The following is a 22,057-nucleotide window of genomic DNA, read 5'->3' on the forward strand; positions in this document are numbered from 1 at the left end:
AATACAAATATTTACACATTAACTTCTAAGTCTTCAATAAGTGCTTAGTATTTGAAATATGTGTTGTGAAAACATTGACTGATTAAGCCATACCATTGCTGCTGCATCTGTATGCAGCAACTTGTGATGGCTAGGACGCAGGAGTCACAGGGAGGAGCAGGTCACCTAGCAATGCAAAGGCATTTAAACAAGTCACACTATTTTTAAAAAATATTTAATTAGGATTCAGCATGGTCTGCTCTCCAAGGCATACGTAGCTCCATCCCTGCATCCTGTTGGAGCCGCCACTCTCAGAGGCTGTTGCATTCATGAACACGACTGGATGTAATCATGTGCCTGGTGCATCTAAGTAGCTCCAGTAGCAAAATTGAGCTACCAAGTTTGTGCCTGCCTACAACAGGGAGTGTAATCATCACTTGTCTGTCCCTCCTCCTTGTATCTGTCAGGGAGATTTGGTAAGGAATTGCAATGGACCGTAGTGATGGATGGTTAATCTTTCGCATGCATGCAGCGTCACAGGAGTGGTGCTGGGCTCTGGCTGCTCAGCTTGTTTTGCTGGGAGCAGGGGCTGGCGGCAGAGGAGATGCTCTGTTTGGGCGGGTGTATCTGCCTTGCCCAGTCCATCATTGCATTCAGCCTCCAGTACCAATATTACTCATGAGTAAGCCCACAAAACAGTAAAATCAATAGACTGTGAATTAAAATAAACAGAAACACAGTTCCTAAACTTGCCTAGATGATTCTCTGCTGCCATTTCTCATTTGCCAAGAGACTGCACGAGCTGATCCGTGCCTAAAAATGTACTGCTGCTCTCTGATCCAGTCTTTGATTTTCTCTATTTTTTCCTTTTTTTTTTTTTTTTTTCCATCCCCTTTTCTAGCTACCCTGTTTCACCTTCTGCAAGTGCACAGCAAAGCCGAAAACCAGAGTGGTTTGGTGCGTGCTTGAAGCGTGAGGATCGGATTGAGTTTATTGTAGGTGGGGTGGGTATGGTCTGTCCTACAAATCAGAGACTTGATCCCAGTCTGCCTTCAAAACCAGTACTTCACTGTGGCATTGCTTGACATTATGCTAAATATGATTTAGCCAGTTCCTGGAATGTTTTGGTGTAAACCTGTTGTTGATAAGCTCTGCTCTGCCTAGACCCTCGTGACAATTTCATTTCACTAAAACCATCCTTTTCCCCAGAAAAGCTTAACAGACAGCTTCCATCCAGCCCACAGTCTTTTCCCTAGAGAGGGGTGAAATGATGTGGCTGGTCATGCAGGAAACCCAGCCCAAATAACGAAATGCTGCCTCTTTCCCTACTGCAGGCTATTGCGAACAACCAGCACCTGGTGCTGATGATGTGTGGGGAGGTATCTATCAGCTGTACTGGCTGGGTCAGTCTCTGGCAAGTCTGGAGATAGACACTGCTGTGTGGGATGGGGGCCCATAGAGATGCCCCGAAACCCTAACTAGGTGTTTGCTCCTGCTACAGTTGCAGGAGGTTTTCATGTGTCTGTCAGTTGTGCTGGTAACACACAAAGCTGGGTTTTGCAGGAGGGAGGTGAAATAGAGGTGATTTTGTCAGAAGCTGATGTCGGGGATGTTGCTCAGGACGGTTTAGCAGGTGGGTGATGTGCTGTGAAGCTCACCTGCGAAGGTCCACGTTCAAGGTAAGGCTGCAATGCCTGCCCATCCCAGTGACACGAACAGGATGATTGCAGTGACCTTAGCTTGGTGCAAATGAAGAGGGGTTGGGGTTTGCAGGGAGCTGATGAAATTCTCATACTGCTCATGATGTTTTTGCAAGGCTAAGAGCAAATAATCTTGAAATGAGCTGGCAGTTTTATGATTGGGTTTTATGAGCTTTTATGATGTTTATAATCTGACATTGAACTCGCAGTTTAAGCGGTGAAAGGTTTAAAGGAACACAGTAGCGAAGGCGTACCACCACACTTCTTCTGGGTGTAATCTTAACATACGTCTGAGATGCTTTCCTGACATGGTAGGTTTGCTGAAGTATGGGCAATGAAGTTCACTGTGTGTGTCGCTGCATAGAACTGACCTCCATCCTTATCACATGTTCAATGTAGGGAAGAATTGAACAGAAAATGTGATTTTGCCTTCTCTAAGGAAAGGCATGGACTGGAGGTAACTGCCTTGTGTAGCCTAACTGCTTAGCTCCCAAAATGCAGTATTTGCATTTCCTCTTAAACTCCAGCCACAGAAATATTGTACGTTGTCCATGTCCACTTGTTTTCTTGGGTGTTTTTCTGATACCAGTAAAAATCTGAAGTCCCCTGCAATCTTTAAACTGGAATTCTTAAATTATGACCTTTCCCCTGTAGTACTTTTGGAGAAAATGAAGAATTTTGCCTGCTCCTTGTCTTGCAATTCTGCATCTGCTTCTTTTGATGGATATGTGCTTCAAGGGTCCTGCCTGCAGGTGTTTGCATACGTACAGCACAAGCCTCTTCTTACCTGAACCATCCATTTCTGTTTCTCTGCGTTATCCCGTATTGCTCTGCAGGGCTCGGTGAGCAGCAGGTTTGCTGCTGGCTAGCTTTTTGAGGTTTCCGTTGCGCGCAGTACTGTATTTGTCTCCTGGTTCTTCGATTTGTAATGTTTTGCCTTTGATTGCTGCAGAAGGCATAAACAAGCCTGTCAAAAGCCTTGTTTAGCACGCAGATTCTGTGGGGGTGGCTGGCAGCCTCAGACCCTAAAATAGATCTAGCAATGAACTGAACGGCTTAAAACCCTGAGAATTTAATTTGATCTTTCTTGTTGCTTTAAATATTGGGACTGAATGAGGATTTCTCTAACAGAACAGAAGGTGAACATGTTGGTATGTGACAGTAATAGAAGAAGGGTCCAGACCTGCTGTCATTGAGATGCTCTTCTGCAATCAGAGGCTGGGCTTGGCCACTGGGTAGCAGCTCATCTGCTCTGAGTCACCGTACCTGGGGAAGGGAGTGCTGTGTCCTCTGATTTTACAGCATCCATGGGGAGGTAGTTCTGAAATGCTTCCTTGGATCCTGTTGTGGGATAGCCACTGTAGGGAAACCAAAGGCAGTCACTCACATTTTTAGTGTCTGTTTTAAGCTGGCTTTGCGACGGAAGAAAGAAGGAGCTGCAAAATCACCCAGGGGTTCCTTTTTATCTTTTCTTTCTATTTTTTTCCCCCTCCCCCCGCCTTTTTCACGTAGCACCATGCAGTTTGTAATATCATAGCTGGGGTTTTCAGTTGTGGTGGTGTGAAGGTAACAATGATTTGGCTTCCATGTGCCGTAACAGCTGCAGAATTCATTGGAGCTTAGAAGCCTGTGAGTTATAGCTGCGATGCCATTTACAGCTTTTATGGAAGAGCTCTTAAATTTGTGAAACGTGTTACTTTTTGAAGTGCATTATATTTGTAATTTGAATTCTCTAAAATCCTGTCTGAGGGGAAAAAAAAAAAAAGCTTTGAAAATCCCCCTCTGCCTGCTAAAAACATGGGGAACTCTTACCAGGCGGGGAAGCAAGTCTTTTAAATTGAGTGATAGAACACATAGATGGATTTGTAAGTGCTAAAATGTCAATTAGTGCACTTAAAAGCTTGATGGTTGTCTTTGATGTGCTTCTGATATCTTCAGTAAAGTTTGAATGTTGCCATTGATCAGGCAGCAGAGGAGGGATGAGGGAATTGAGCGCTAACCCAAACAGTTCTCCTGGAGCAGAGGGGCTTGCTCTCTGCAGACCACCCCCCCCCGGGTTGCACAAACTGTGCCAGCGTGGGCACCCAGCACCCTGCCTGTGCATCGCCCCTGCCCCGGTGCTCTGCCGCCCGGCACCGACCCAGCGCTGCCTGCCGAGAAACCTGCAAAAGCGAAGGAAAAATGATCATGCCATTATTTTGAAAGTTCTCACGCAGACTTGTTGTTGTGTTTTGTTTTGTTCTGTTTTTTTAAAAAAAAAAAAAAAAAAAAAAGAAAGATCATGGAAAGGCCTAAGCGTGATGTTTTTCCCTATCAGTTTAACACAGAGCCGGTTGCTGTGAAACACCTGTGTGTTAAAAATCATTCTGTGCAATTAGGAGAGTCTGCTGTCTCCATAGGAAAGAACTTTTTTTCCCCCTTTTTCCCACAAAGCCTCCCAGCTGCCCGTTATCTTCTTAATTTCACTGGTCAGGGCAGCTGTAGTGTGGCTTCACAAATCAGGCCAGACCTTCGAGTTCCCCGCAGCCATTAGCTCTTCCTCTTCATTCGTGTTTTAAATTGCAGCAAGAACTGAAGCTCGCATGTGGCAGAGCAGTGCTTCAACCTAGTTCTGTCTGAAATTCTTGACTTTGGTACCCTGAGCAACCGGCTGCAGCTTCAATTCCAGGTAATGGCCTTTACCCTCCTCTGGTGCCGGTTATTTGGAAGAATGTTTTGCAGGCCTTCTGGGAAGTTACTGGGATGCATTCATCTGATTTGTTACTGAGCGACTGCCTCACGGAGCTAAGGCCAGTTTTGTTATGTGCTTCCCTGCGCTGCTAAAGTGCCATCGTTTGTTTGCTGGGTAGTATTTTGGAAGTCAGATACATTTAATACTGAAGGGTGAGCTTGGTAAAGCTTCAGAGCGTAGGTTTTCACTGATTATATAGTTTATCTTTGTGCAGAAAATATGCTGATGTAACTAAACTGATTTGAAAATACATTTAGAGTAGCTTTAGAGTCTCCTGGTATGTCTTTAATTGGCTTACAAGTGAAGAGTACAGGTTTAGTTTACTTCTCCCAGCTTCAGTGGATACCACCCCCCCAGCTTTAAAGGGTATTCTGCCAGTCGGGAACGTAAACAAGGACAAAGTGTCTGATATAAATCTCACTTTTTGGGTAGTACATCAAGCAAAATCAACATGTCATGCTCTTGGCACAGCATCGGTGTGTCCATCCCAGGAGCCTGTGTTTATAGAACTGATTTAGTTCCCCATCCGGTTCAGTAAAATTGATTCAGGCTCTGATCAATATCCTGAGATGTCCCAGCAATAGGTTCAGCACGTTTGGCTCTGTCATTACCCTTCCTGGGTTTAAAGTTTGACAAGATGGGTTGGGGGTTTTTTGGTGTGGATTTTTTTTTCTTTGTGTTTTTTTTTTTTTTTTTTAAATCTTCTTTTAAATCTAGTGATCACCTGAATGAGGAGCATCCCATAGACTGATGTGAAAGAGGACGAAACCAATTTAAACATTTCCAAGCTAAGGCAAGGGACTTCTTGTGCCACCCATACCCGCTTTGGGGCAGATTTACGCAAACTTGCAGGTCCATCGCTGTGCAAGTTACCCTGTGGGTAGAGTTTGCCGTGCCCCAGCTTCCACAATGCCACCTGCTCCACTGCTGGTCACGGTCCTCTTGCAGGGGTTTGGCGGTGGAGCTACCCATGTCAACGTGCTCTCCTGCAGTGCCATCAAAGCATCAGATGAGCCAAGACCTCCTGTTTGATCTCTTTAAACCAGCCCAACCCATTTGTACTGGACAGGTTTAAATGGGAGTGAGTGACCCACTCCACTTGGCGCAGGATCATCCAGCACGTGTGTGGTGACCTTCCCAAGACTGCAAGGGGACCTCTATCCCCAGCCTCCAGCCTGTGAAAATGTCACGTTCCTGATGGGCACAACTATATTAAATAATGTAGCTAAGCTATATAGGCTTTGGGCTAGTGTATTTATTTCAGTGAGGGAGCAATGTAAGTTATATATTGACAGATGGATGTTTTTGCTGGTATATACTACTGTATTCCTAGAAAGCAGACAGTTGAACAGATCTTTTCCTATTATAGGCAAGGCTTCATCATCGAGGTACCAAAGTTCTACCAAAGAAATGACGTAAGCACTGACCTCCTGTTGTACTTGTGAGGATAGATGCTAAACACATCAACAGTACTCCAGCTTCTCTAAAATGTTGATACCACTGACCTTTTAAACGCTGTGAGATGCCAAAAAATTAGATCTCTAAATTCCTGTAGAAATAGTGAAGGCAAATTTATAACACACCAGTTGTGGCTTTCTTTCTTCCCTACTACCTTGACACTATTTTGGCATGCAAAAGTGGTTACTATTTTTCAAGTAAAGGATCAAGCTTTCTGTTTGACGGTGGAAAAAGGTCTTAAGATAATTATAATATGCAGAAGGATTGGATTAGCCATATTAAAACTTCCCATCTGTAGGTCATCTTAGCAAACATTTAAACTGCAGAAATCACTTTTTATTGGACCGTATTTGTATGGTTGCATACTGGAACTTGAACACCTTATAAAAAGATGAACTGAATCAAAATGAAATTAATTAGAAAGAATATATTTGAGTTTAATTATCCTGAGCTGCTGAATGCTCTTTGTGCATACTGGGTTTTATTTGTCTATCTGAAGTGTACTTGGTGGAGATTTTTAATTAGAACTGGAGACAGAGTAACAATATTTGGAATGTGAAATTTATAAATGGCAGCGATTTTCAGCTAGGAGTGCGGAGGTTTTTTGGAGCTTGCTACCACTTCTTGCTTCTCTCTTTCCCTCTTCTTAATAAGCTACTTTTATGTTCAAATTAATACCAGATCCTGAAAAAGAAAAAATCCTGCTGTGGCTCTCAGTCTTCTGCAGGGTGATCAGAGATCCACAGCTGCAGGAGATTTTTACCTTTGTGTGCTTAATGGCTTGTACTGCTCTGTTCTTTGACAGTGCCGTTTAACCATACAAGTTGCAGGGCTGTGGATGGCACAGGACATGTGGCTGCTTTGACTACTGTCTCAGATGTCGGACATGCCAAGGCTCAAAGAGCTGATTTGGCAGCTGCCCAGCAGATTTTTATAAAGGCTCAGTTGGTGGCCAGAAACCCAGGCTGTCAGAGTTGTGTTATGCAATAAATTGTTTTTCAGCAGAAGTTTCTAATCCAATTTCAGCTGTAGTTTTTTAGTAGTCTGTAATCAAAGATAAGTGTACATTATTTCATGGTGTTTCAGAGAAGTGAAGACCTGCAGTGTGAGTGTCCCCCATCAAGTCGGTTTGTTTGTTTTTCTTTTAAGAGGGCTTTATACCTGTTCACCTACATGAGAAGTGATGCTTAAATTATTTTGGTTTCTGCCTGGGAGGCACGTATCTGTATACAGCATACCCTTTCAAAGATAATTCAACGTGCATTTTAGGAGACATTCCCTTTTTTTGAAGAGAGCACCAAATAAGGAACCTGTTTATCAAGTCACAGCTTTTGCTTGGGCATAAATTGGCTGCAAGTGATGGTCAAACAGCAGATTGTACCTTGTCAGGCTGACCTACCTGAAATGGGGCAGGCCCTGTCCCTCTAACAGATATAACTCCTGTATATTTCCCTTTCACTGCCCTAAAGTGAAATAGTTCATTGTGGAAAAAAGGTGTATGGTTCATCTGAATGCAACGAGGTATTTGGGGTTTACAGTAGTTATATTACAGCAAAGTGATTTTAATTTCCTGAATACCATCTGTGATGCCCTCCCTTCCTTACGGTGGCCGTCATGGTTTGGTGTCATGATGGGCTTGCATCCTTCCGAGGCACGGGTTGCTGCTAAAAGGGGTAGTCCTGCCTTTCTCTCTGCCCCAGCAGTAACTCCCATATGGCAACATGTGTAGGAATAAGGGAGCCGATCTGTCTGGAAACGATCATTTTCTTGTCTTGGGGTGAGATTTCGAGTCTTTTCCCCAGTCAGGCTAGTCAAACGGCCGCATAAGGGTTAGTGCTGGCATCAGGGTTGGGGCAGGTGCATCCCACGTGGTGGCAGGTGAATTCGCTTAAGCTGGTTATGAAAACCCCTATGCCAGTCTGAATAATTATCTTGTCCCTTCACACCTCTTTCTTCCAGCATTCTGCCACCCTTGGCTTTTTGTGGATGGCTTCTGCGTGCTGCCAGCTCTCCTTGGAGCCCGAAACTCTGGCACTCTGTGTGCAAAATGCTTGGTTAGATTCCTAGTCCGGCCTAAGAAAGTTGTAGCCATGGAGTCACTGCTATTGGTGAGAGATGGTTCAAGTCGAAGTCCTGCTGTAAGTCGATAAATTAGGAAGCTTTAGACCTGGCCTTACTCTGAATTTGTTTGTGTTTAGCCATTTTTTTTTTTTTTAAAAGTGTTTATCTTGGTAGACCAACAGGGGAAACAGTTGATGTCTTGTAAGCTTTCACTAGTTTCGTGTTGAGTAGTAGTTTTCTAGAGGTTCAGAAACATCACCGAGGCCCCTGAGTTCATATAAAAGAAACCATTAACACATGAACCCGCTATTTTTAAATATCTCATTATTAGCCCTAAGATAGAGTTAGGAATTATTTTTTATGTCTCAATTCTGGCAGCCTGTATGAAGACACTAGCAACTTGTGTTTGGAAATTTAGACTGTTACTCTTCTACCCTAATGTATTCTTGCAACAGCAGGTTGAAGCTCACTGGGCTCAAAAGTGCCCGAGGCCTTTAGTGACCCAAAAACCAGAGCATTTCTCTCCCACGTTGATCTTATAAGAATTCGGTCTGAAAGGAGGAAGCACAATCCCCCGTGCAGCAGTCTGCGAACGAGCGCAAACAAACGGGAGATTGCAGGGGATGAAAACTGTAGGAGAATTGCAAAAGCTGGAAGAAGAGAGGTTTTTTTTTTTCCTCCATCCTTTCTTTGCCATGTTAACCTTGGTTAACCTTGCCAGTCAGAGGCTGTAATGTAACATGAGTTCTTTGGGGAAGTTTTCTGGAAGTATGAGGGAAAAAGTCGCTATAATTACCAGATACACTTAAATGCTGTAACAGAACCATTAATAAAGAAAATTTCCCCTTTCTTCATGTTAGTTAGCACATTTTAAAAACATGACCTATTTTCCTAAACTAGACAGAACAGATTACATTTTCCAGAAGGCATGAGTCACTGTACTATAAAGTCTCCAAGCTGTATCAATCTTCATCAACTTAAACCATTCATGAGGTTTTATTTTTTCTCACTGAATATAAGCAGTTTGTTTTAAATGAGGAACTGCTACATCCTATCTAGATAGTTAAACTTGATTAAAAGGTTGAATATTAAATAAGTGTGAACTTTATTCTGAGAGGAGAAGGGAGTAAGCAAAAGACTGCAAGGATATTACTGTGGGTATATATGTTTGCACGATGATGTGCTTGGCAGTAAGAAGTCCAAGCAGCATGATAGTTGCCAGAAGGAGCCAAAAATCTTTATTTATGTAGCTTCAGTTGAATATATTAGAGTCTGGTTTCAAATCATCGCCCTGGAAGTTCACACTTTTGCTAGGAGGTTCTCCTGACAGGAGCTTATGCTGTCTGGTTGTGGATCAGCCCACTTGTTCCTGTGATTTATGGAGAGAGAGAGTTTGCACCGATGGGCCAACACTGGGGTGTTCCTCTGTGAGTACGATGTGCATTCGGGATGGTGAGAAGGTTGATGGGACTTTGCAATACAATGGAGACCTTTGCTAACACAACGGGGAAAGTACATGTATCGATACAGTAGTAAGACTTTCTCATAAGTACGTGTAACGAGGAAGTGGGCTTTGTAAATGAATGTGTGTGCTAATCGCATTTAGCAGTGGTGCCTAAGACTGCACAGAAGATCTCTTTCGGCCTCAGAAGGCGTATCTAGGTTTTCCACCAATTTCTCTTAGGTCTGGCTTTTAAAGAAAAACAGGTATAACTGTTTTCTATTGATAATATATAGCCAGAAGGCAAAAATGTGTTGCAGGTCTTGAATCTAGTAAACAAACATTTCCATTTTGGTCCTTCAGCTGAAAAGTAATTTATATGATCTCTGAAAATGTGTTGTCTGTTTTTCATGCAAAAGACATATTCTTGTTTTGTTGCTAACTAAACACAGAAAAAAACACCCTTTGAAATAGTTCTCCTTCAAAAATATCCTTGAGGAAAGGGTAGAAGCTTGTGGTTTATTTTTCCCATTGCTTCAAAATGACCTTCTTACATCTGCGGGAAAGACTCTCTGGGGGCTGTTGAACCATGAAAGCATATTCATTTAGGGCATTGGGTGCCACAGTGATTTTAACCGAGCGTTGGCTGCAGCGCTGGAAAAAGAAAGAAGAGGGGGTTTGTGTTTTGTTGTTTTGCTTTCTGCAACCTGGCATGAAGAATGGGGTCAGGAGATGCGTGCTTGGGAAAGACCCAAAGAGAGAGCTGGAAACACGCCAGCCACACTGAGTCATAACACACATGCTTATAAGTATCTTTGTACCTTACAATGTCCTGACTTTTCAAATAAAACCATCACTGCTATCAAAGTATTTACATAAAAGTAAAACAAATAGCGTGGAGTGGTGCATGCATTCTCCCTTGTTCCAGCTCTGGTTTACCCCATGAACTGTGACTCCTGTTTGCTTAAGGCAAGGCCAGGCCAGGCTGAAGAATGCCGTATCTGGCGATGAATGAACGGAGAAGCTTGAGTCATGCGTACGCGTATGCTCTGCTGCTTCTCATGGAGCAAAGCAGCATGCAGCAGCACCCGCTACTTCAGGCTGCCGTTTTACCTACCCAGGAGGTGGCGTGAAGCCTGCCTCTCAATTCTGCCGGCTTTGCTTTTTTGTTTGTTTGGGTTTTTTTGAGGATTTGAGTATAACTTCAGAAATAGGAAGGCTGCCTGCAGGCCACGTGTGCGAGCTAGGCAGCTGAACTGCAGTGAACAAACGCTAAGCTATAGGTGAATGGTGAAAGGTATGGGGTAGTGCATGTTTTTATTTTATTGCAAATATATACACATTATATATTGATGTGCATTATTTATGGATATCTATATATACTTATATTTCTGTATACGTTATATATTAATATGTATATATTTTAGCTTGTATACACACATTAATATATAAGTATTGTATATTTAATGTATTACACACATTTAATATGCACATAGCAAAACCAAACACGCACATGTGTGTGTGTGTATATGTATATTTCTTCCCAAATTAGCAGTATGTGGCAGTAGCCTGTTGCACTTTTCTACAAACCACCTCTACAACTGTAGAGCTGAAAGCAAGCTGACAGCCAGGTAGTGCGGAAGAGAGCTGCCCTGCTATCAGCGAGGCAGCCTCCTGTGCAGGAACGTACTGCATAGGTAAACGGAGGTTGTGCTCCTCTTCCCCGTCCCCTCAGACTGAACTTGCTAAACTATTGCTTGGCTGCCCTGGTAACTGAAGTTCAGATATAAATGTACGACATGTGGTTCCCCGAAATGGCATAACAAAGAAGGTGGCATGATTAATTTTTTTAGCAGTTTAAAGGAAATGATGCAGTTCTGTTTCTTAATTCTGCTCCAGGGCTTCCCTGGTTGTTTGCATCTGTTACTTTTTTACCAAGTTCATAAGTTAATCTCACTGTCAGAAGGGGAGGCAGAAATCATCTTGACTGACCTTCTGCACAGTAAAGGCTATGGGCTTGTGGTGATGAACCTACAGTTTAAGATGCTAATTCAGTCCTTTTTTGGGTCTAAGTCAATAATGGACAATCCATTAGTTCCCTGTAACTTATTTCAATGGCTAATTACTTGCACAGTTGCGGAAATTGTTCTTTAATTCTGTTTTACATTTTTCTGTATTCAGGTTCCAGCTGTTGGATGATATTATACCCCTCTCTGCCAGCCTCGAGAGCCATCTATTATCAAATTTCTACTCCCTGTGGAAATATTTAAAGGCAGCAATCGAGTCAGTCCCTTTGAGGGTTCTTTTTTGTGTGCTTTTGAGAAGTTACATAGATTAAATTCCTCAAGGCTTCACTTGAGGATATTTCTAAATCTTTCTGGGTGCGTCTGTATGTTGTTTTGCTCAAGTGAGGTAACTCTTCCAGTTGTTGGCAGTGTGAGTGCAGAGCAGGGCGCGCGCCGGCTCTCCCTCCACTGGCGTGACGAGGCAGAGACAATCTGACCCATGTAATTATGGTTAAACGTGTCGGGAGCTGGAGCTGCATCGCTGGAGGAGCAGCATCTCAGCTGGGCTCCGAGTCAGCTGCTCTCTGACTTGCGGCTGCTTTTGTGCCGCAGGCTCTGGGGAAGATGCCGTCGACGATTGTGAAACCTTTTTATTGCTCGTGCATATGGAGCTGTGGGAACGCGGGCATTGGCAGTGGCTTAGCCCCTGTTTTGCTGACCTTGGATAACACGGTGTTGGGGAACTTGAGGTCCTTTTTTTCAAGCCAAGTGACGGGTGTGGGGAAAACCCACAGCAGAGTGGTATAGGCAAGGACAGAGACTGCAGCCTCGGCTGGTGGGAGCCCTGGTGTGGAGAGACTCCTCTGTGCGTGTTTCTATTGAGAGTGCTGCTACTATAGAGGGGGGATGAAGCCAATATGGTCCACCTTGAGTTTTACAGCTCCGTGAATCGAGAGCTGGTGTGAAATGTTGCTGCGTTGCTCTGGGGGCTACTGAGGGAGGCTTTTGTTCCCACCTCCTGGGACCCGTCCCTTCGCTGGTGGCACTGTGGCCCACGCAGCCCCCGGGCCGGTGGGAAGGCAGGAGCGTCTCCTGCAGCAGGGCTGGAGCCTTCAGCTGACACCAGGAAGACAGCTTGATGGTGGTGTCCCTCAGAAAATAGGGTGCTGGTCTGCATGCTCTCCTTTTGCGTGTCCAGCACGTTGTCTGAGGAGAGGGAGATGACTTGAGGCTATTCAGAGAAATACTTTGAGAGGGTGGCCTGGACCAGAGGCCTCTGGTGTGTGGTGATCATCTCCTTCCCTACTGCAGGAGGGATGACAACCAGCGTCTCCCGGGCCATGGGTTGTGCTTGCCAGAGGACACTTATCTGCTGTAGTAGGCTGCTTGGTTGGCATATACCAATTTAAAGATCAATCCTGGCAGCAGGCTTCACCCTCTCGCTACTGAAACAGCGAATGCTGCCTTGTGCTCCTTGCAGTGAGCTGTCATGACAAAGTGGGTTTAAGTGGCATTAATTTCTTCTTTAAATTTTTTGGATGCGTTTTTATCAGGGATAAAAGGGCCGGTGGGATCAGGAACCGATGAATGTTTTCATGCAGCTTCCAGCTCCTCTGGGTTCGCAGGGTCAGGTGCAGGGAAGGGGTTTGTTCATGGCTGCGGGATGGGCCTGGTGTTTCACAGGAGAGAGGCCGCAGGCTGACAGGGGCCGAGGAAAGCAGCATGTCTCTGAGTACAGCTTACGTTCACTGGACTCAAATCATTACATGTCTGGTATGTGCCTGGCTTAAAGTATATAAAATACAGGTTGGTGGTTTTGTTGCTTCTCGTTAGGGTTTCTGTATAACTTGTCTAGGCTTCAGAGTCAGAAGCAGTGTGCCTGGTCAGAGGGCTCTTCGTCCTCTTCCTCACTCTTGCTGCCCATTATATTAGGAATTTGTACAAACGCCGGTGAAAGGAGCGAGCGCTGTCTGCAGGCCTGTGTCCATAACACAGACGGGTGCCGAGGTGCTTATGACCATTTCCTAACTGAGCGCGATTCCCTGAGGATTTAATAAGTAGTTTCTGTGACAACAGAAATGCGTGGCATCTAGCCAGGCCCTTGTCGGTGGGATTCCTGTCCAGGTTTCTTCTCCGTACCTACTAGTCAGTGGGAACTGAAATGGGCCGTCTTTGGGCAAGCTTTGTTGAAATCGAGCAGGCTGCAGCCCTCCTGTGCTTAGTGTTGCTTCTGGTTAGGGCTGAAGTTGTGTTGGCAGCAAAATGGTAAGCCGGAGTTGTTTGTGTAAACCTCTGTTGACAAAATAGCTGGATGTACTAGGCCTTTTAAAAGGCTTGCCTGGAGACTTTTTTTTTTTTTTTTGGTTGCTGTGGGTGTTGGGTTACAAAGTTTGCTTTCTTGGCCCAGAGCTGCCCGTGCCCTAAAGCTCCCTGGGTATAGCTCAGCCTTCTTCAAAATATAGTAGCTTGTTCCTCTTGTGAAGTGCACATGCAGCTGCCAAAATGCTGTCTGCTTTTGATGCACTCATTGTGTCTCCACCCCCCACCCCCAGTAATTTGTTATACTGATTTTTTTTTTTGGGGGGTGGGGGGAGAATATTTTTCATCACATTTAAGCAGCTGAATGCCAATATCTCACTAGAGGGAGCAAAGAAAAAGCTATCAGTGGTCCCCCTGAAGTATACTTATTTTATAAGCTTGAGAAGTGGGCCCGTGTGAATCTCATGAGGTTCAACAAGGCCAAGTGCAAGGTCCTGCACCTGAGTCGGGGCAACCCCTGGTATCAATACAGGCTGGGGGATGAAGGGATTGAGAGTAGCCCTGAGGAGGTAGATTTGGGGGTACTGGTGGATGAAAAGCTGGATGTGAGCCGGCAATATGCGCTCACAACCCAGAAAGCCAACTGTACCCTGGGCTGCATCAAAAGAAGCATGGCCAGCAGGTTGGAGGAGGTGATTCTGCACTTCTACTCCGCTCTCATGAGACCCCACCTGGAGTATGGCGTCCAGCTCTGGGGCCCTCAGCACAAGAAAGACATGGACGTGTTGGATTGGGTCCAGAGGAGGGCCATGAAAATGATCAGAGGGCTGGAGCACCTCTCCTGTGAGGAAAGACTGAGAGAGTTGGGGTTGTTCAGCCTGAAGAAGAGAAGGCTCTGGGGAGACCTTATTGCAGCCTTTCAGTACCTGAAGGGGTTGTCCTGGTTTTGTGGGGATAAAATGTTTTCTGTTACATTTTGTTTCGGTTTGTGGCCAGCCATGGTGATCAAGGCCATTAGCAGTGAAGGCCAGGGCAGCTGACCCAGGCTGGCCCACAGGTGTGTGCTATAACATTAAAGTCAGGTTCACTACAAATGGGGAAGCTTGGTGGGGATGGGTGGAGTTCTTTGTTCTGTTCTTTTCTTTGTCATCTTCTCTTCTCAACAATTGGTATCCCTGGAGCAACTTGCCAGCACTCTGTGGGCTAAGTATAATTTTGTGTCTTATGTATTAGCATTGATATTGGTTTCCTTATTTTATTAAGTCTGCTTAAATTTTAACCCACAAGTCTCCCTTCTTTTCCCAATTCCTTTTCTCAGTTAGGGAGGGGACATTGGGTGATAGAACAACTGCTTATTGTTTAGCCCTGGGTACAGGCTAAACGAAGTCAGGGGTCTCATAAGAAAGGTGGGGAGAAACTTTTTACCAGGGCCTGTTATGATAGGACAAGGGGTGATGGTTTTAAACTAAAAGAGGATAGATTTAGACTAGGTATAAGGAAGAAATTTTTTTACCATGAGGATGGTGAAACACTGGAAGAGGTTGCCCAGAGAGGTGGTAGATGCCTCATCCCTGGAAACGGTCAAGGTCAGGTTGGATGGGGCTCTGAGCAACCTGATCTAGTTGAAGATGTCCCTGCTCGCTTCAGGGGGGGGGTTGGACTAGATGACCTTTAAAGGTCCCTTCCAACCCAAACTATCCTATGATTCTATGATTTTTTTTTTTTTCCTGAAGTTGATAGTGTTGGTCACTTCTTTGACTCATGGGATGGTATAAACTCTCCTGCCTCCTGGTGGGAATTGCTGATCGGGCTTTTGGGGTTTCCAATGCAATGTGGCATTATGCAGTGGTACACTTACCTAAATAAGGCCTGTCTAGAAATGTTAATCTTTTTGCTTGGCAATGATGTAACCCTTGAGGAATTCAAGGGCAAGAATGCTCAAATAGTGATTTTGAAGACCCCGAGACAATTACAGGGCTTATGAAGATATGATGACTTACCTGATCTCACTTATGTCTTTATATCAATTTGCTGACTTAATTTATTTGAATGCTAAAGGCTTTAGGGAAATGCTTTTCCAGGGAATTAATCTTTTAACTAAAGCAAGTACTAAATATGACATACACTAATATTCCTTTTGACAATATAGCATTTGTCTCCTAAAAATAAAGCAGAAAACATATGCCCCGTGGGCCAAATTCCACTTGGCTTCATGCTGAGATAAATTTAGAATAACTTCATTGTTATCAACATACAACTTTATTGTAACACTGCAATAAATGCAAATCACTAAACCAGAGGAAAAAAAATCCTGAGCCAAGAGGCTCTAACCAAGGACAAAATGGCAACAGGAGAAGTTGGTTCACAAAATTTACCTCTTAAATTCCTGCAGTGGTCAATTAATGGTGGGTTTTTTTCCTCTCCTCTTAATTACCTGGGAGAGCACTTCCTGGCTGTGATAGATTTCTTGTAAGGGATTCATTATGAGGATTTTAACAAATAAGTTTCACCTCCTGTCTTAACACCTGGTACAGGGCTCCTGCTGTTCACAGGATAAAGGATTAGAGGAACTAATGCTCTGATTTGATGATAATAGTTATGTTTCTGTTCTCTGTTAGAGCTGGTCAAGTTTAGGTTGCATTTTGTTACACAATATTTTTCTTCAGCTTATATTTTTTTTTTTAAATGAAAAATAATCTGTGTAGCCCTAGAGTTTTGGGTTTTGTTTGTTTTGTTTTTGTTTCAGATGTATGCAACTAATGTCTCCTTTCCGTTTCCGTCTTCTTTAGGATGACAGCGATGGGATTCCCTGGTCAGAGGAGAGGGTGGTGCGGAAGGTCCTTTATTTATCTCTGAAGGAGTTCAAGAACGCACAGAAACGGCAGCATGGCGATGGCATTAGTGGGAGCCTCAAGGCAGTGAACGGTGAGCTGCCTCTGTGGTACCGCTGGAAGGACTCAGTCCTTTTCAATGTGGTTCTTCTGCTGTAGCGAGGAAGGAGACCAGTGCACCATCTGGTGTGCACTGAGCCCTTTTGATCTGCACAGAAGAACTTGTTTCTGAAGTACTTAAAATGCTTGGTTTGAACAATCCATATGTTTTGGTTTCTGGCGAACCGATTGAAGTGGGGATCAGGGTGGAAGGTAGGTGTCAGAGAGGAGGACAGGAACAGGCTGCTGTCCGGTAGAAAAAGACTTCTCTGGTCAGTCTGCTCCCTGGTGTGCTGAGTATGACGACAGAGGAGGTATCTGTTTAAAGGCTTCAGTTATCTTGGGGAAGGACAGTCAGACAGAGTTTATCTACTCTATGTCATTTAGATGCAAGAAACTGGCTAACCAGCATCTGTAACTCTGGAGTGATCTCAGCCCACGCTGCCTATTGTCCGGAGGTGAAGTAGCATAGGACCTACAGAGAAAGATTTAAAGGACTGAGAGGACACAAATGCTGGGACGTTGGACTCCCCTAGTTTAGCAGTTCACAGAGCAGTTGTTTAAAGGTTTTAAAAGGAGATGCAGACAAGCCTAGATGACAGGGGCTTGAAAGGAGTTTAATTTTATTTATTTAATCCTTTGGCCAGTTATTATCTGTTGCTTCCCCTTCCCTTACAGCTCGCTTAAAAATGCCATGGTGTCCTGAGAGGTGAATATAAAGCGTGTCTCTTTCAGATTCACTCCCTGACACAGGACCCTTTCTTGAAAAGGCTTTGTCATGCTGGCTTGAGCCTTGAAAGTGATGACTAGCAGGATTCGAATTTCTGGGCAGGCTTACGGTTTTCTCTTCAGTCACAAGAGCTTATTTGTTTCTTTATGGAGGTTATAGCAGTCCCTTTTAAGCATGTGCATAACTATACATGTGCTAATGCATTAAAGCAGCAGCTGGATGCTTACTTGGTAGGTTATTCATATTTATATGTAGCTTGCATTTTTGACACGGTGAGTCAAATTTCACTGTGTTTTCACTGAGTGTTATTGCCAGTGAGGCAAAAACCTAGGGGAATGGCTGGATAGCTGCAGGCAGCATGGTAAAGTTACTGCATTGCGTAAGCAATTGGAAACTCCTTAATGTGATTAAAGAAGACCTCAGACTTCTGAGTTCAGTAATAATATCAAATACTGATCTGATGGGAAGGGGCATCTAGCTTTAGCAGCAAGCCATTAATAAGCTTGGAGGTGTACACAAAACAGCACTGGGTTTTTTCCCCTCCAACACCTCTGCATCATTGATCTTCTGTCAAACACAATTTCTCTTGGAAAGTTTCTTATTCCATTGTGGGGGTTTTGTTTAGTCAAAGGAAAAAAGTCTAAAGGCGTGAAGCACAGTAATTGTGTGTTAGGAGGCTTTGATGGTGTGCCAGGTTACAGGATGACTGAGGTTTTTATGGTGTCTAGTTTCTCCGAAGGCAGCTTAGATGAAAAGTGAGTTGGCTGGGAATGCTGTGTTGATGCAGGTACCAGACGCGGAGCATGCCACCGGCTTCCTCTGGCAGTGGCATGGCTTGCATCTTCAGAGGTTGCCTCTCGCATTCAGAACTGTAGCGTTCAGTGCTTTTTGACAGAAGAAGGTGATCAGTTCTTTGGGGGTTTGGTTTTTTTTGAGCCAGAATGATATTCTGTCTTACTCTTTCTGTTTGCTAAATGATTCTTTAAATGTACTGTCTCAGCGCTGCTCTATTTCAATGTCGCTGTCCAAAAGCTTTTTTTATCCACTGATACTTGGAAGAGTGTTTCGTTATGCAGAAAAAAAAGGTTTGCAAATGGAGGAGGGTTGATATTGTGCGGTGACATTAAGAAAATTTATTTAAACATACAATTTGTTCACTACATCTTTTTTAAAAAACGTAGCCATGTATTTTCAAATCCACAGGTCTCTGTGGACTGAGGAAAAAGCAGGTCATCCTGAGAAATTACTGAGCTATTTTGAATTTAGGAAAATGTAGTATTTTAAGGGTGAGCCTTAGATCCATGATTTCATACCAATGGAATAAAAAAATATTTCCTTGCTTGTGTCCTTTGTTCCAACATGCAGGCCACAACCAATATTTCTTGTGTGTTACTCCAAAAGGTAGCATGCAGTTAAATGTAGTTTTATGTGAGCAATCTCTTTATTAATATTCAGCACCCATAGCTCTTGGGGAGGGGGTGGTGGGAATCTAGCTGAAATAATTTGAGGTTGAATGTGTTCAGTGCCTCTGTAAAGCTGAGCTCCCCTCACTTGAATTCTGGTCAGGGTGCTTTGCCTTGCAAACATAAAGGAAAGGGTTTCATCCAGCATAGGGTTTGTGCTGCACGGCCCCATCGCTGTCCCTAGTGAACTCTGAAGGATATTGCTCCTTCAGCTGTTGAAAATCGAATAGGTCACCTTCCAGTACCTGGCAAATTTAACCATTTCCAGGAGTGGGAAGGAGAGGTCTGAGCGGAGTTCAAGCTCTCCGAGCTCCCTGCTCAATGGGGAAGCATGGATTGGTCTCACGTACTTCTGAGAGCTCAGGGGACCGCGAACAACTAGGTAGCAGGATTTGATCTTAGTGCCACCATCTGTAGAGCAGAGAGGTTTCTTTGTTCTGTTTTTATAACTGTCATCCCTTAAATTTATTTATTTATAGACTTGCAACCTGTAATTTGTTTCAGTAGAAAGTACTTAATTTTGGCAATAGAGGAAGGTAAAGTATGCACCAGCCCCGTGCAGCTGGTGTCTTTAAGCGTGTATGGATGCATACAGTGGCTGAAGTTGCACAAACATGCTACAAAAGTTGCATTGCCAGCATCTGCCAAGCTACAACTAAACTTGTATGAAAGTGATTGTCAATGGTATTTCAGCTGGTGCGTACAGTAGTATCACTGCTAATGATTTGGTAGCTGGAATAGTGGTGCCTCTTTGATTGATAGTGTGAAAAGCAAGTTCATTTTATATGTGAGAGATAAACCCATTAACAGGAGTCTTTTCTGTACTGAAGTTTCTGGAAGCTATAAGATGGGCTGGTGGTAGCACAGAGACAATTAACTTCCATGCCTCTCTGAATAATAGAAGTAAAATAAATTTTAAAATAAATAAATAAAAATTCAAATTGATTTTGGGAGATTATACATATTATAATACCTTGGCTGTCTCCGCTTCACTATTAAAGATATTTGTTATCCTGAAAACGATCCTGCCATTTTCAGTTTGTGGCTGAAGCCCTGTTACTTAGGTGGTTCTGATTAAAGTAGAGGGATTTTGTTTGGGGTGGTGGTGTGTTTGCAGGTCTCCTTACTCCTACCTTTTTTTATATCTCCTTTTGACCTGATGATTTTTGGTTACATGTTTGTGCTGCCAGTTATTTTTCATCCTAACTGTTTTTCTGCTTTATTTACTCTTATTTCCCACCCCAAGCTAGAAAGATTTCAAAGGAAGATGAGCGGGTATATTATGGCTATTGTATCGGTGGATACATTGCATGCATGTTTATGTTGACTCTAGATATTCAGAGAGTACAGAATTACACCCTACAGTATGCCTTTGTTTGCTACGTGTTCCTCTTCAGCATGTGGGAATATAAAATCTGAAGGAGATGCTTCTGCAGGTTGTCAAGAAACCTTCTGCAGCCCTAAATGGGATAGTGGAACTCTGATTATGGAAACAAGGTCATGTGCTGGAAAACCCAGAGGGACCTCTTTAGTGATTTTGATTACTGCTGCCTGTCATTTGTGTTAGGATTTTAAGAATAGGGATTGGTGTTTGGAATTGTGATACCAATTTTCAGAGATCCTCGTCTAAAAGGAAAACTAATTCTACTGGGAAATCGTTTTCTTCTTGTGTTGTTTAAAATGTGAGATAAGGCTGTAAAAAAGGCAATGAAAGATGTAATTATTGCTTGCATTCTATTTATGAGAATAAATCCAGTACCCTCAACAGAGTATATAATAAAGCAAGTTTTTATAATATAGGATTTTAAATTCTATTTTTCAAAACTTAGGATAAAGAATAAATTTGTGATACAGAAGTCCTAGCATTTCATAAATGGAAAAAGTGCTAAAAGGTGCTTGTTTGTTTAAGGTGGTTAGTTAATCTACAGAGATGACAAACGAGATGTTAGAATTATTCAAGCAGATAGTGCGTTTTCAGCAGCTATACTTTGTCCTAGAGAGGTGTCATGGCAGCTTCCAAACATGCCAGCTAGGATGAGCTTGTGGCAAACATGATCTAGTTGGGAAATCAACTGTACGTGAGGGAATGCTTTGGTTCAAGGCAGAAGTTGGAAGTCTTGCTCATTTAGTAAATCAAGAGATGAGTAAAAATGTGTAATTTTGCTATTCTGAGAGATGTCACCTTACGGCTAAGGTTACTAAAGTCATTTATTCATTTATGTATGTTCTTTAAACAGAGAAGGAACAATGTCAGCACTCTGATGGAGGCAGTGGTCAGTTCACGGATGGCTGTGGTGCCCCTTCTTCCCTTGTGAGTGCTGGTCTGCTCCTGCCCTCAGCCATTCCTGCACAAAAGCTAATGTGACTTTTGTTGGAGGTTTGCTTTTTCCAAAAATGAGACGTCTCGGCACAGAGAGGCAGGAGCCTCCAAGGCAGCCCTTGGCAGGACTACGATGGTGGACCCTGTGGCATCAGCCTGCTCTGATGCCTGGGTCTGCCCATCCCTGGGCTGCCACGCTAACTGGCCAGGCCGGCTCGGACAGGCCGCAGTGCTATCGAAACAGCTATTTTTGTCATTGCTGCACGGATTTTCAGGTGTTTGCTGCTCACTGCGTGATGATGTCTGTCGATGCTCTCCAGCGGGCCATGTCGAAACAAAGGTGGCCAGTGGTAGGATGGCGTGGGGGCTGGGTTCATCTGACTCCAACTTGTTGGCAAAACTTCTTTTTCCTGGCCATGTAGACGGTACCCCAGGCATGGCGTAAAAATAGCAACAGTCATGGTAGAAATGCCTAAACACAGCTAAGCCGGGTAATTCAGCTCAGTGCCATGTGTTATTTGCCAAAAGCCAGCTATATGGGGGTGGCAGCAGCTGCCAGCAGCGCAACCATGTCTTCTCTAAGCTGAGGCCGCATCTCTTTTCCCATTTGCACAGATGAAAACATGATGGCCCTTGGGGAAGTGCTGCTGTCTCAGCTGTGCCCCTACGTGCCTAGAGTGGCGTGTGCCTCCTTCCTCCCTGGTGCAGACATGTAGGCTGGACCACCACCCAGCCTTGAATTTTTACCACCCAGCCTTGAATTTTTAACAAGAAAGTAGCCCACTTCATTCACTGTGATGGTTCAAATATGCTGGTAACTTCATCTCTCTTTTTTCTGAAAGCTGCAATTAAATCCTGGAAGAAGGTTTTATGCTAACGTTTGTCTAGGGAGCTTTTCACTCCATCAGTGATGTGAAATTGCATTTGTTGACAGTGGGTAATGTCTGTCTGTCTCCTAAGCTTTAGTAGAAGATTGTAA

At 43.8% G+C, this 22,057-nt stretch overlaps 1 protein-coding gene across 2 annotated transcripts in view; it reads left to right on the forward strand.

Moving 5' to 3' along the window:
- The window catches only part of JARID2 (jumonji and AT-rich interaction domain containing 2), a 233,018-nt gene that overhangs the window by 83,014 nt on the left and 127,947 nt on the right, over positions 1–22,057 (forward strand). For both annotated transcript variants that reach the window (XM_068396444.1, XM_068396445.1), the window contains exon 2: positions 16,425–16,560. In XM_068396444.1, the coding sequence (XP_068252545.1) occupies positions 16,425–16,560 (136 nt within the window). The remainder of the gene's footprint in view (positions 1–16,424; positions 16,561–22,057) is intronic.

This window comes from Nyctibius grandis, chromosome 3, assembly GCF_013368605.1.
Source record: "Nyctibius grandis isolate bNycGra1 chromosome 3, bNycGra1.pri, whole genome shotgun sequence".
Lineage (NCBI taxonomy): Eukaryota > Metazoa > Chordata > Aves > Nyctibiiformes > Nyctibiidae > Nyctibius > Nyctibius grandis.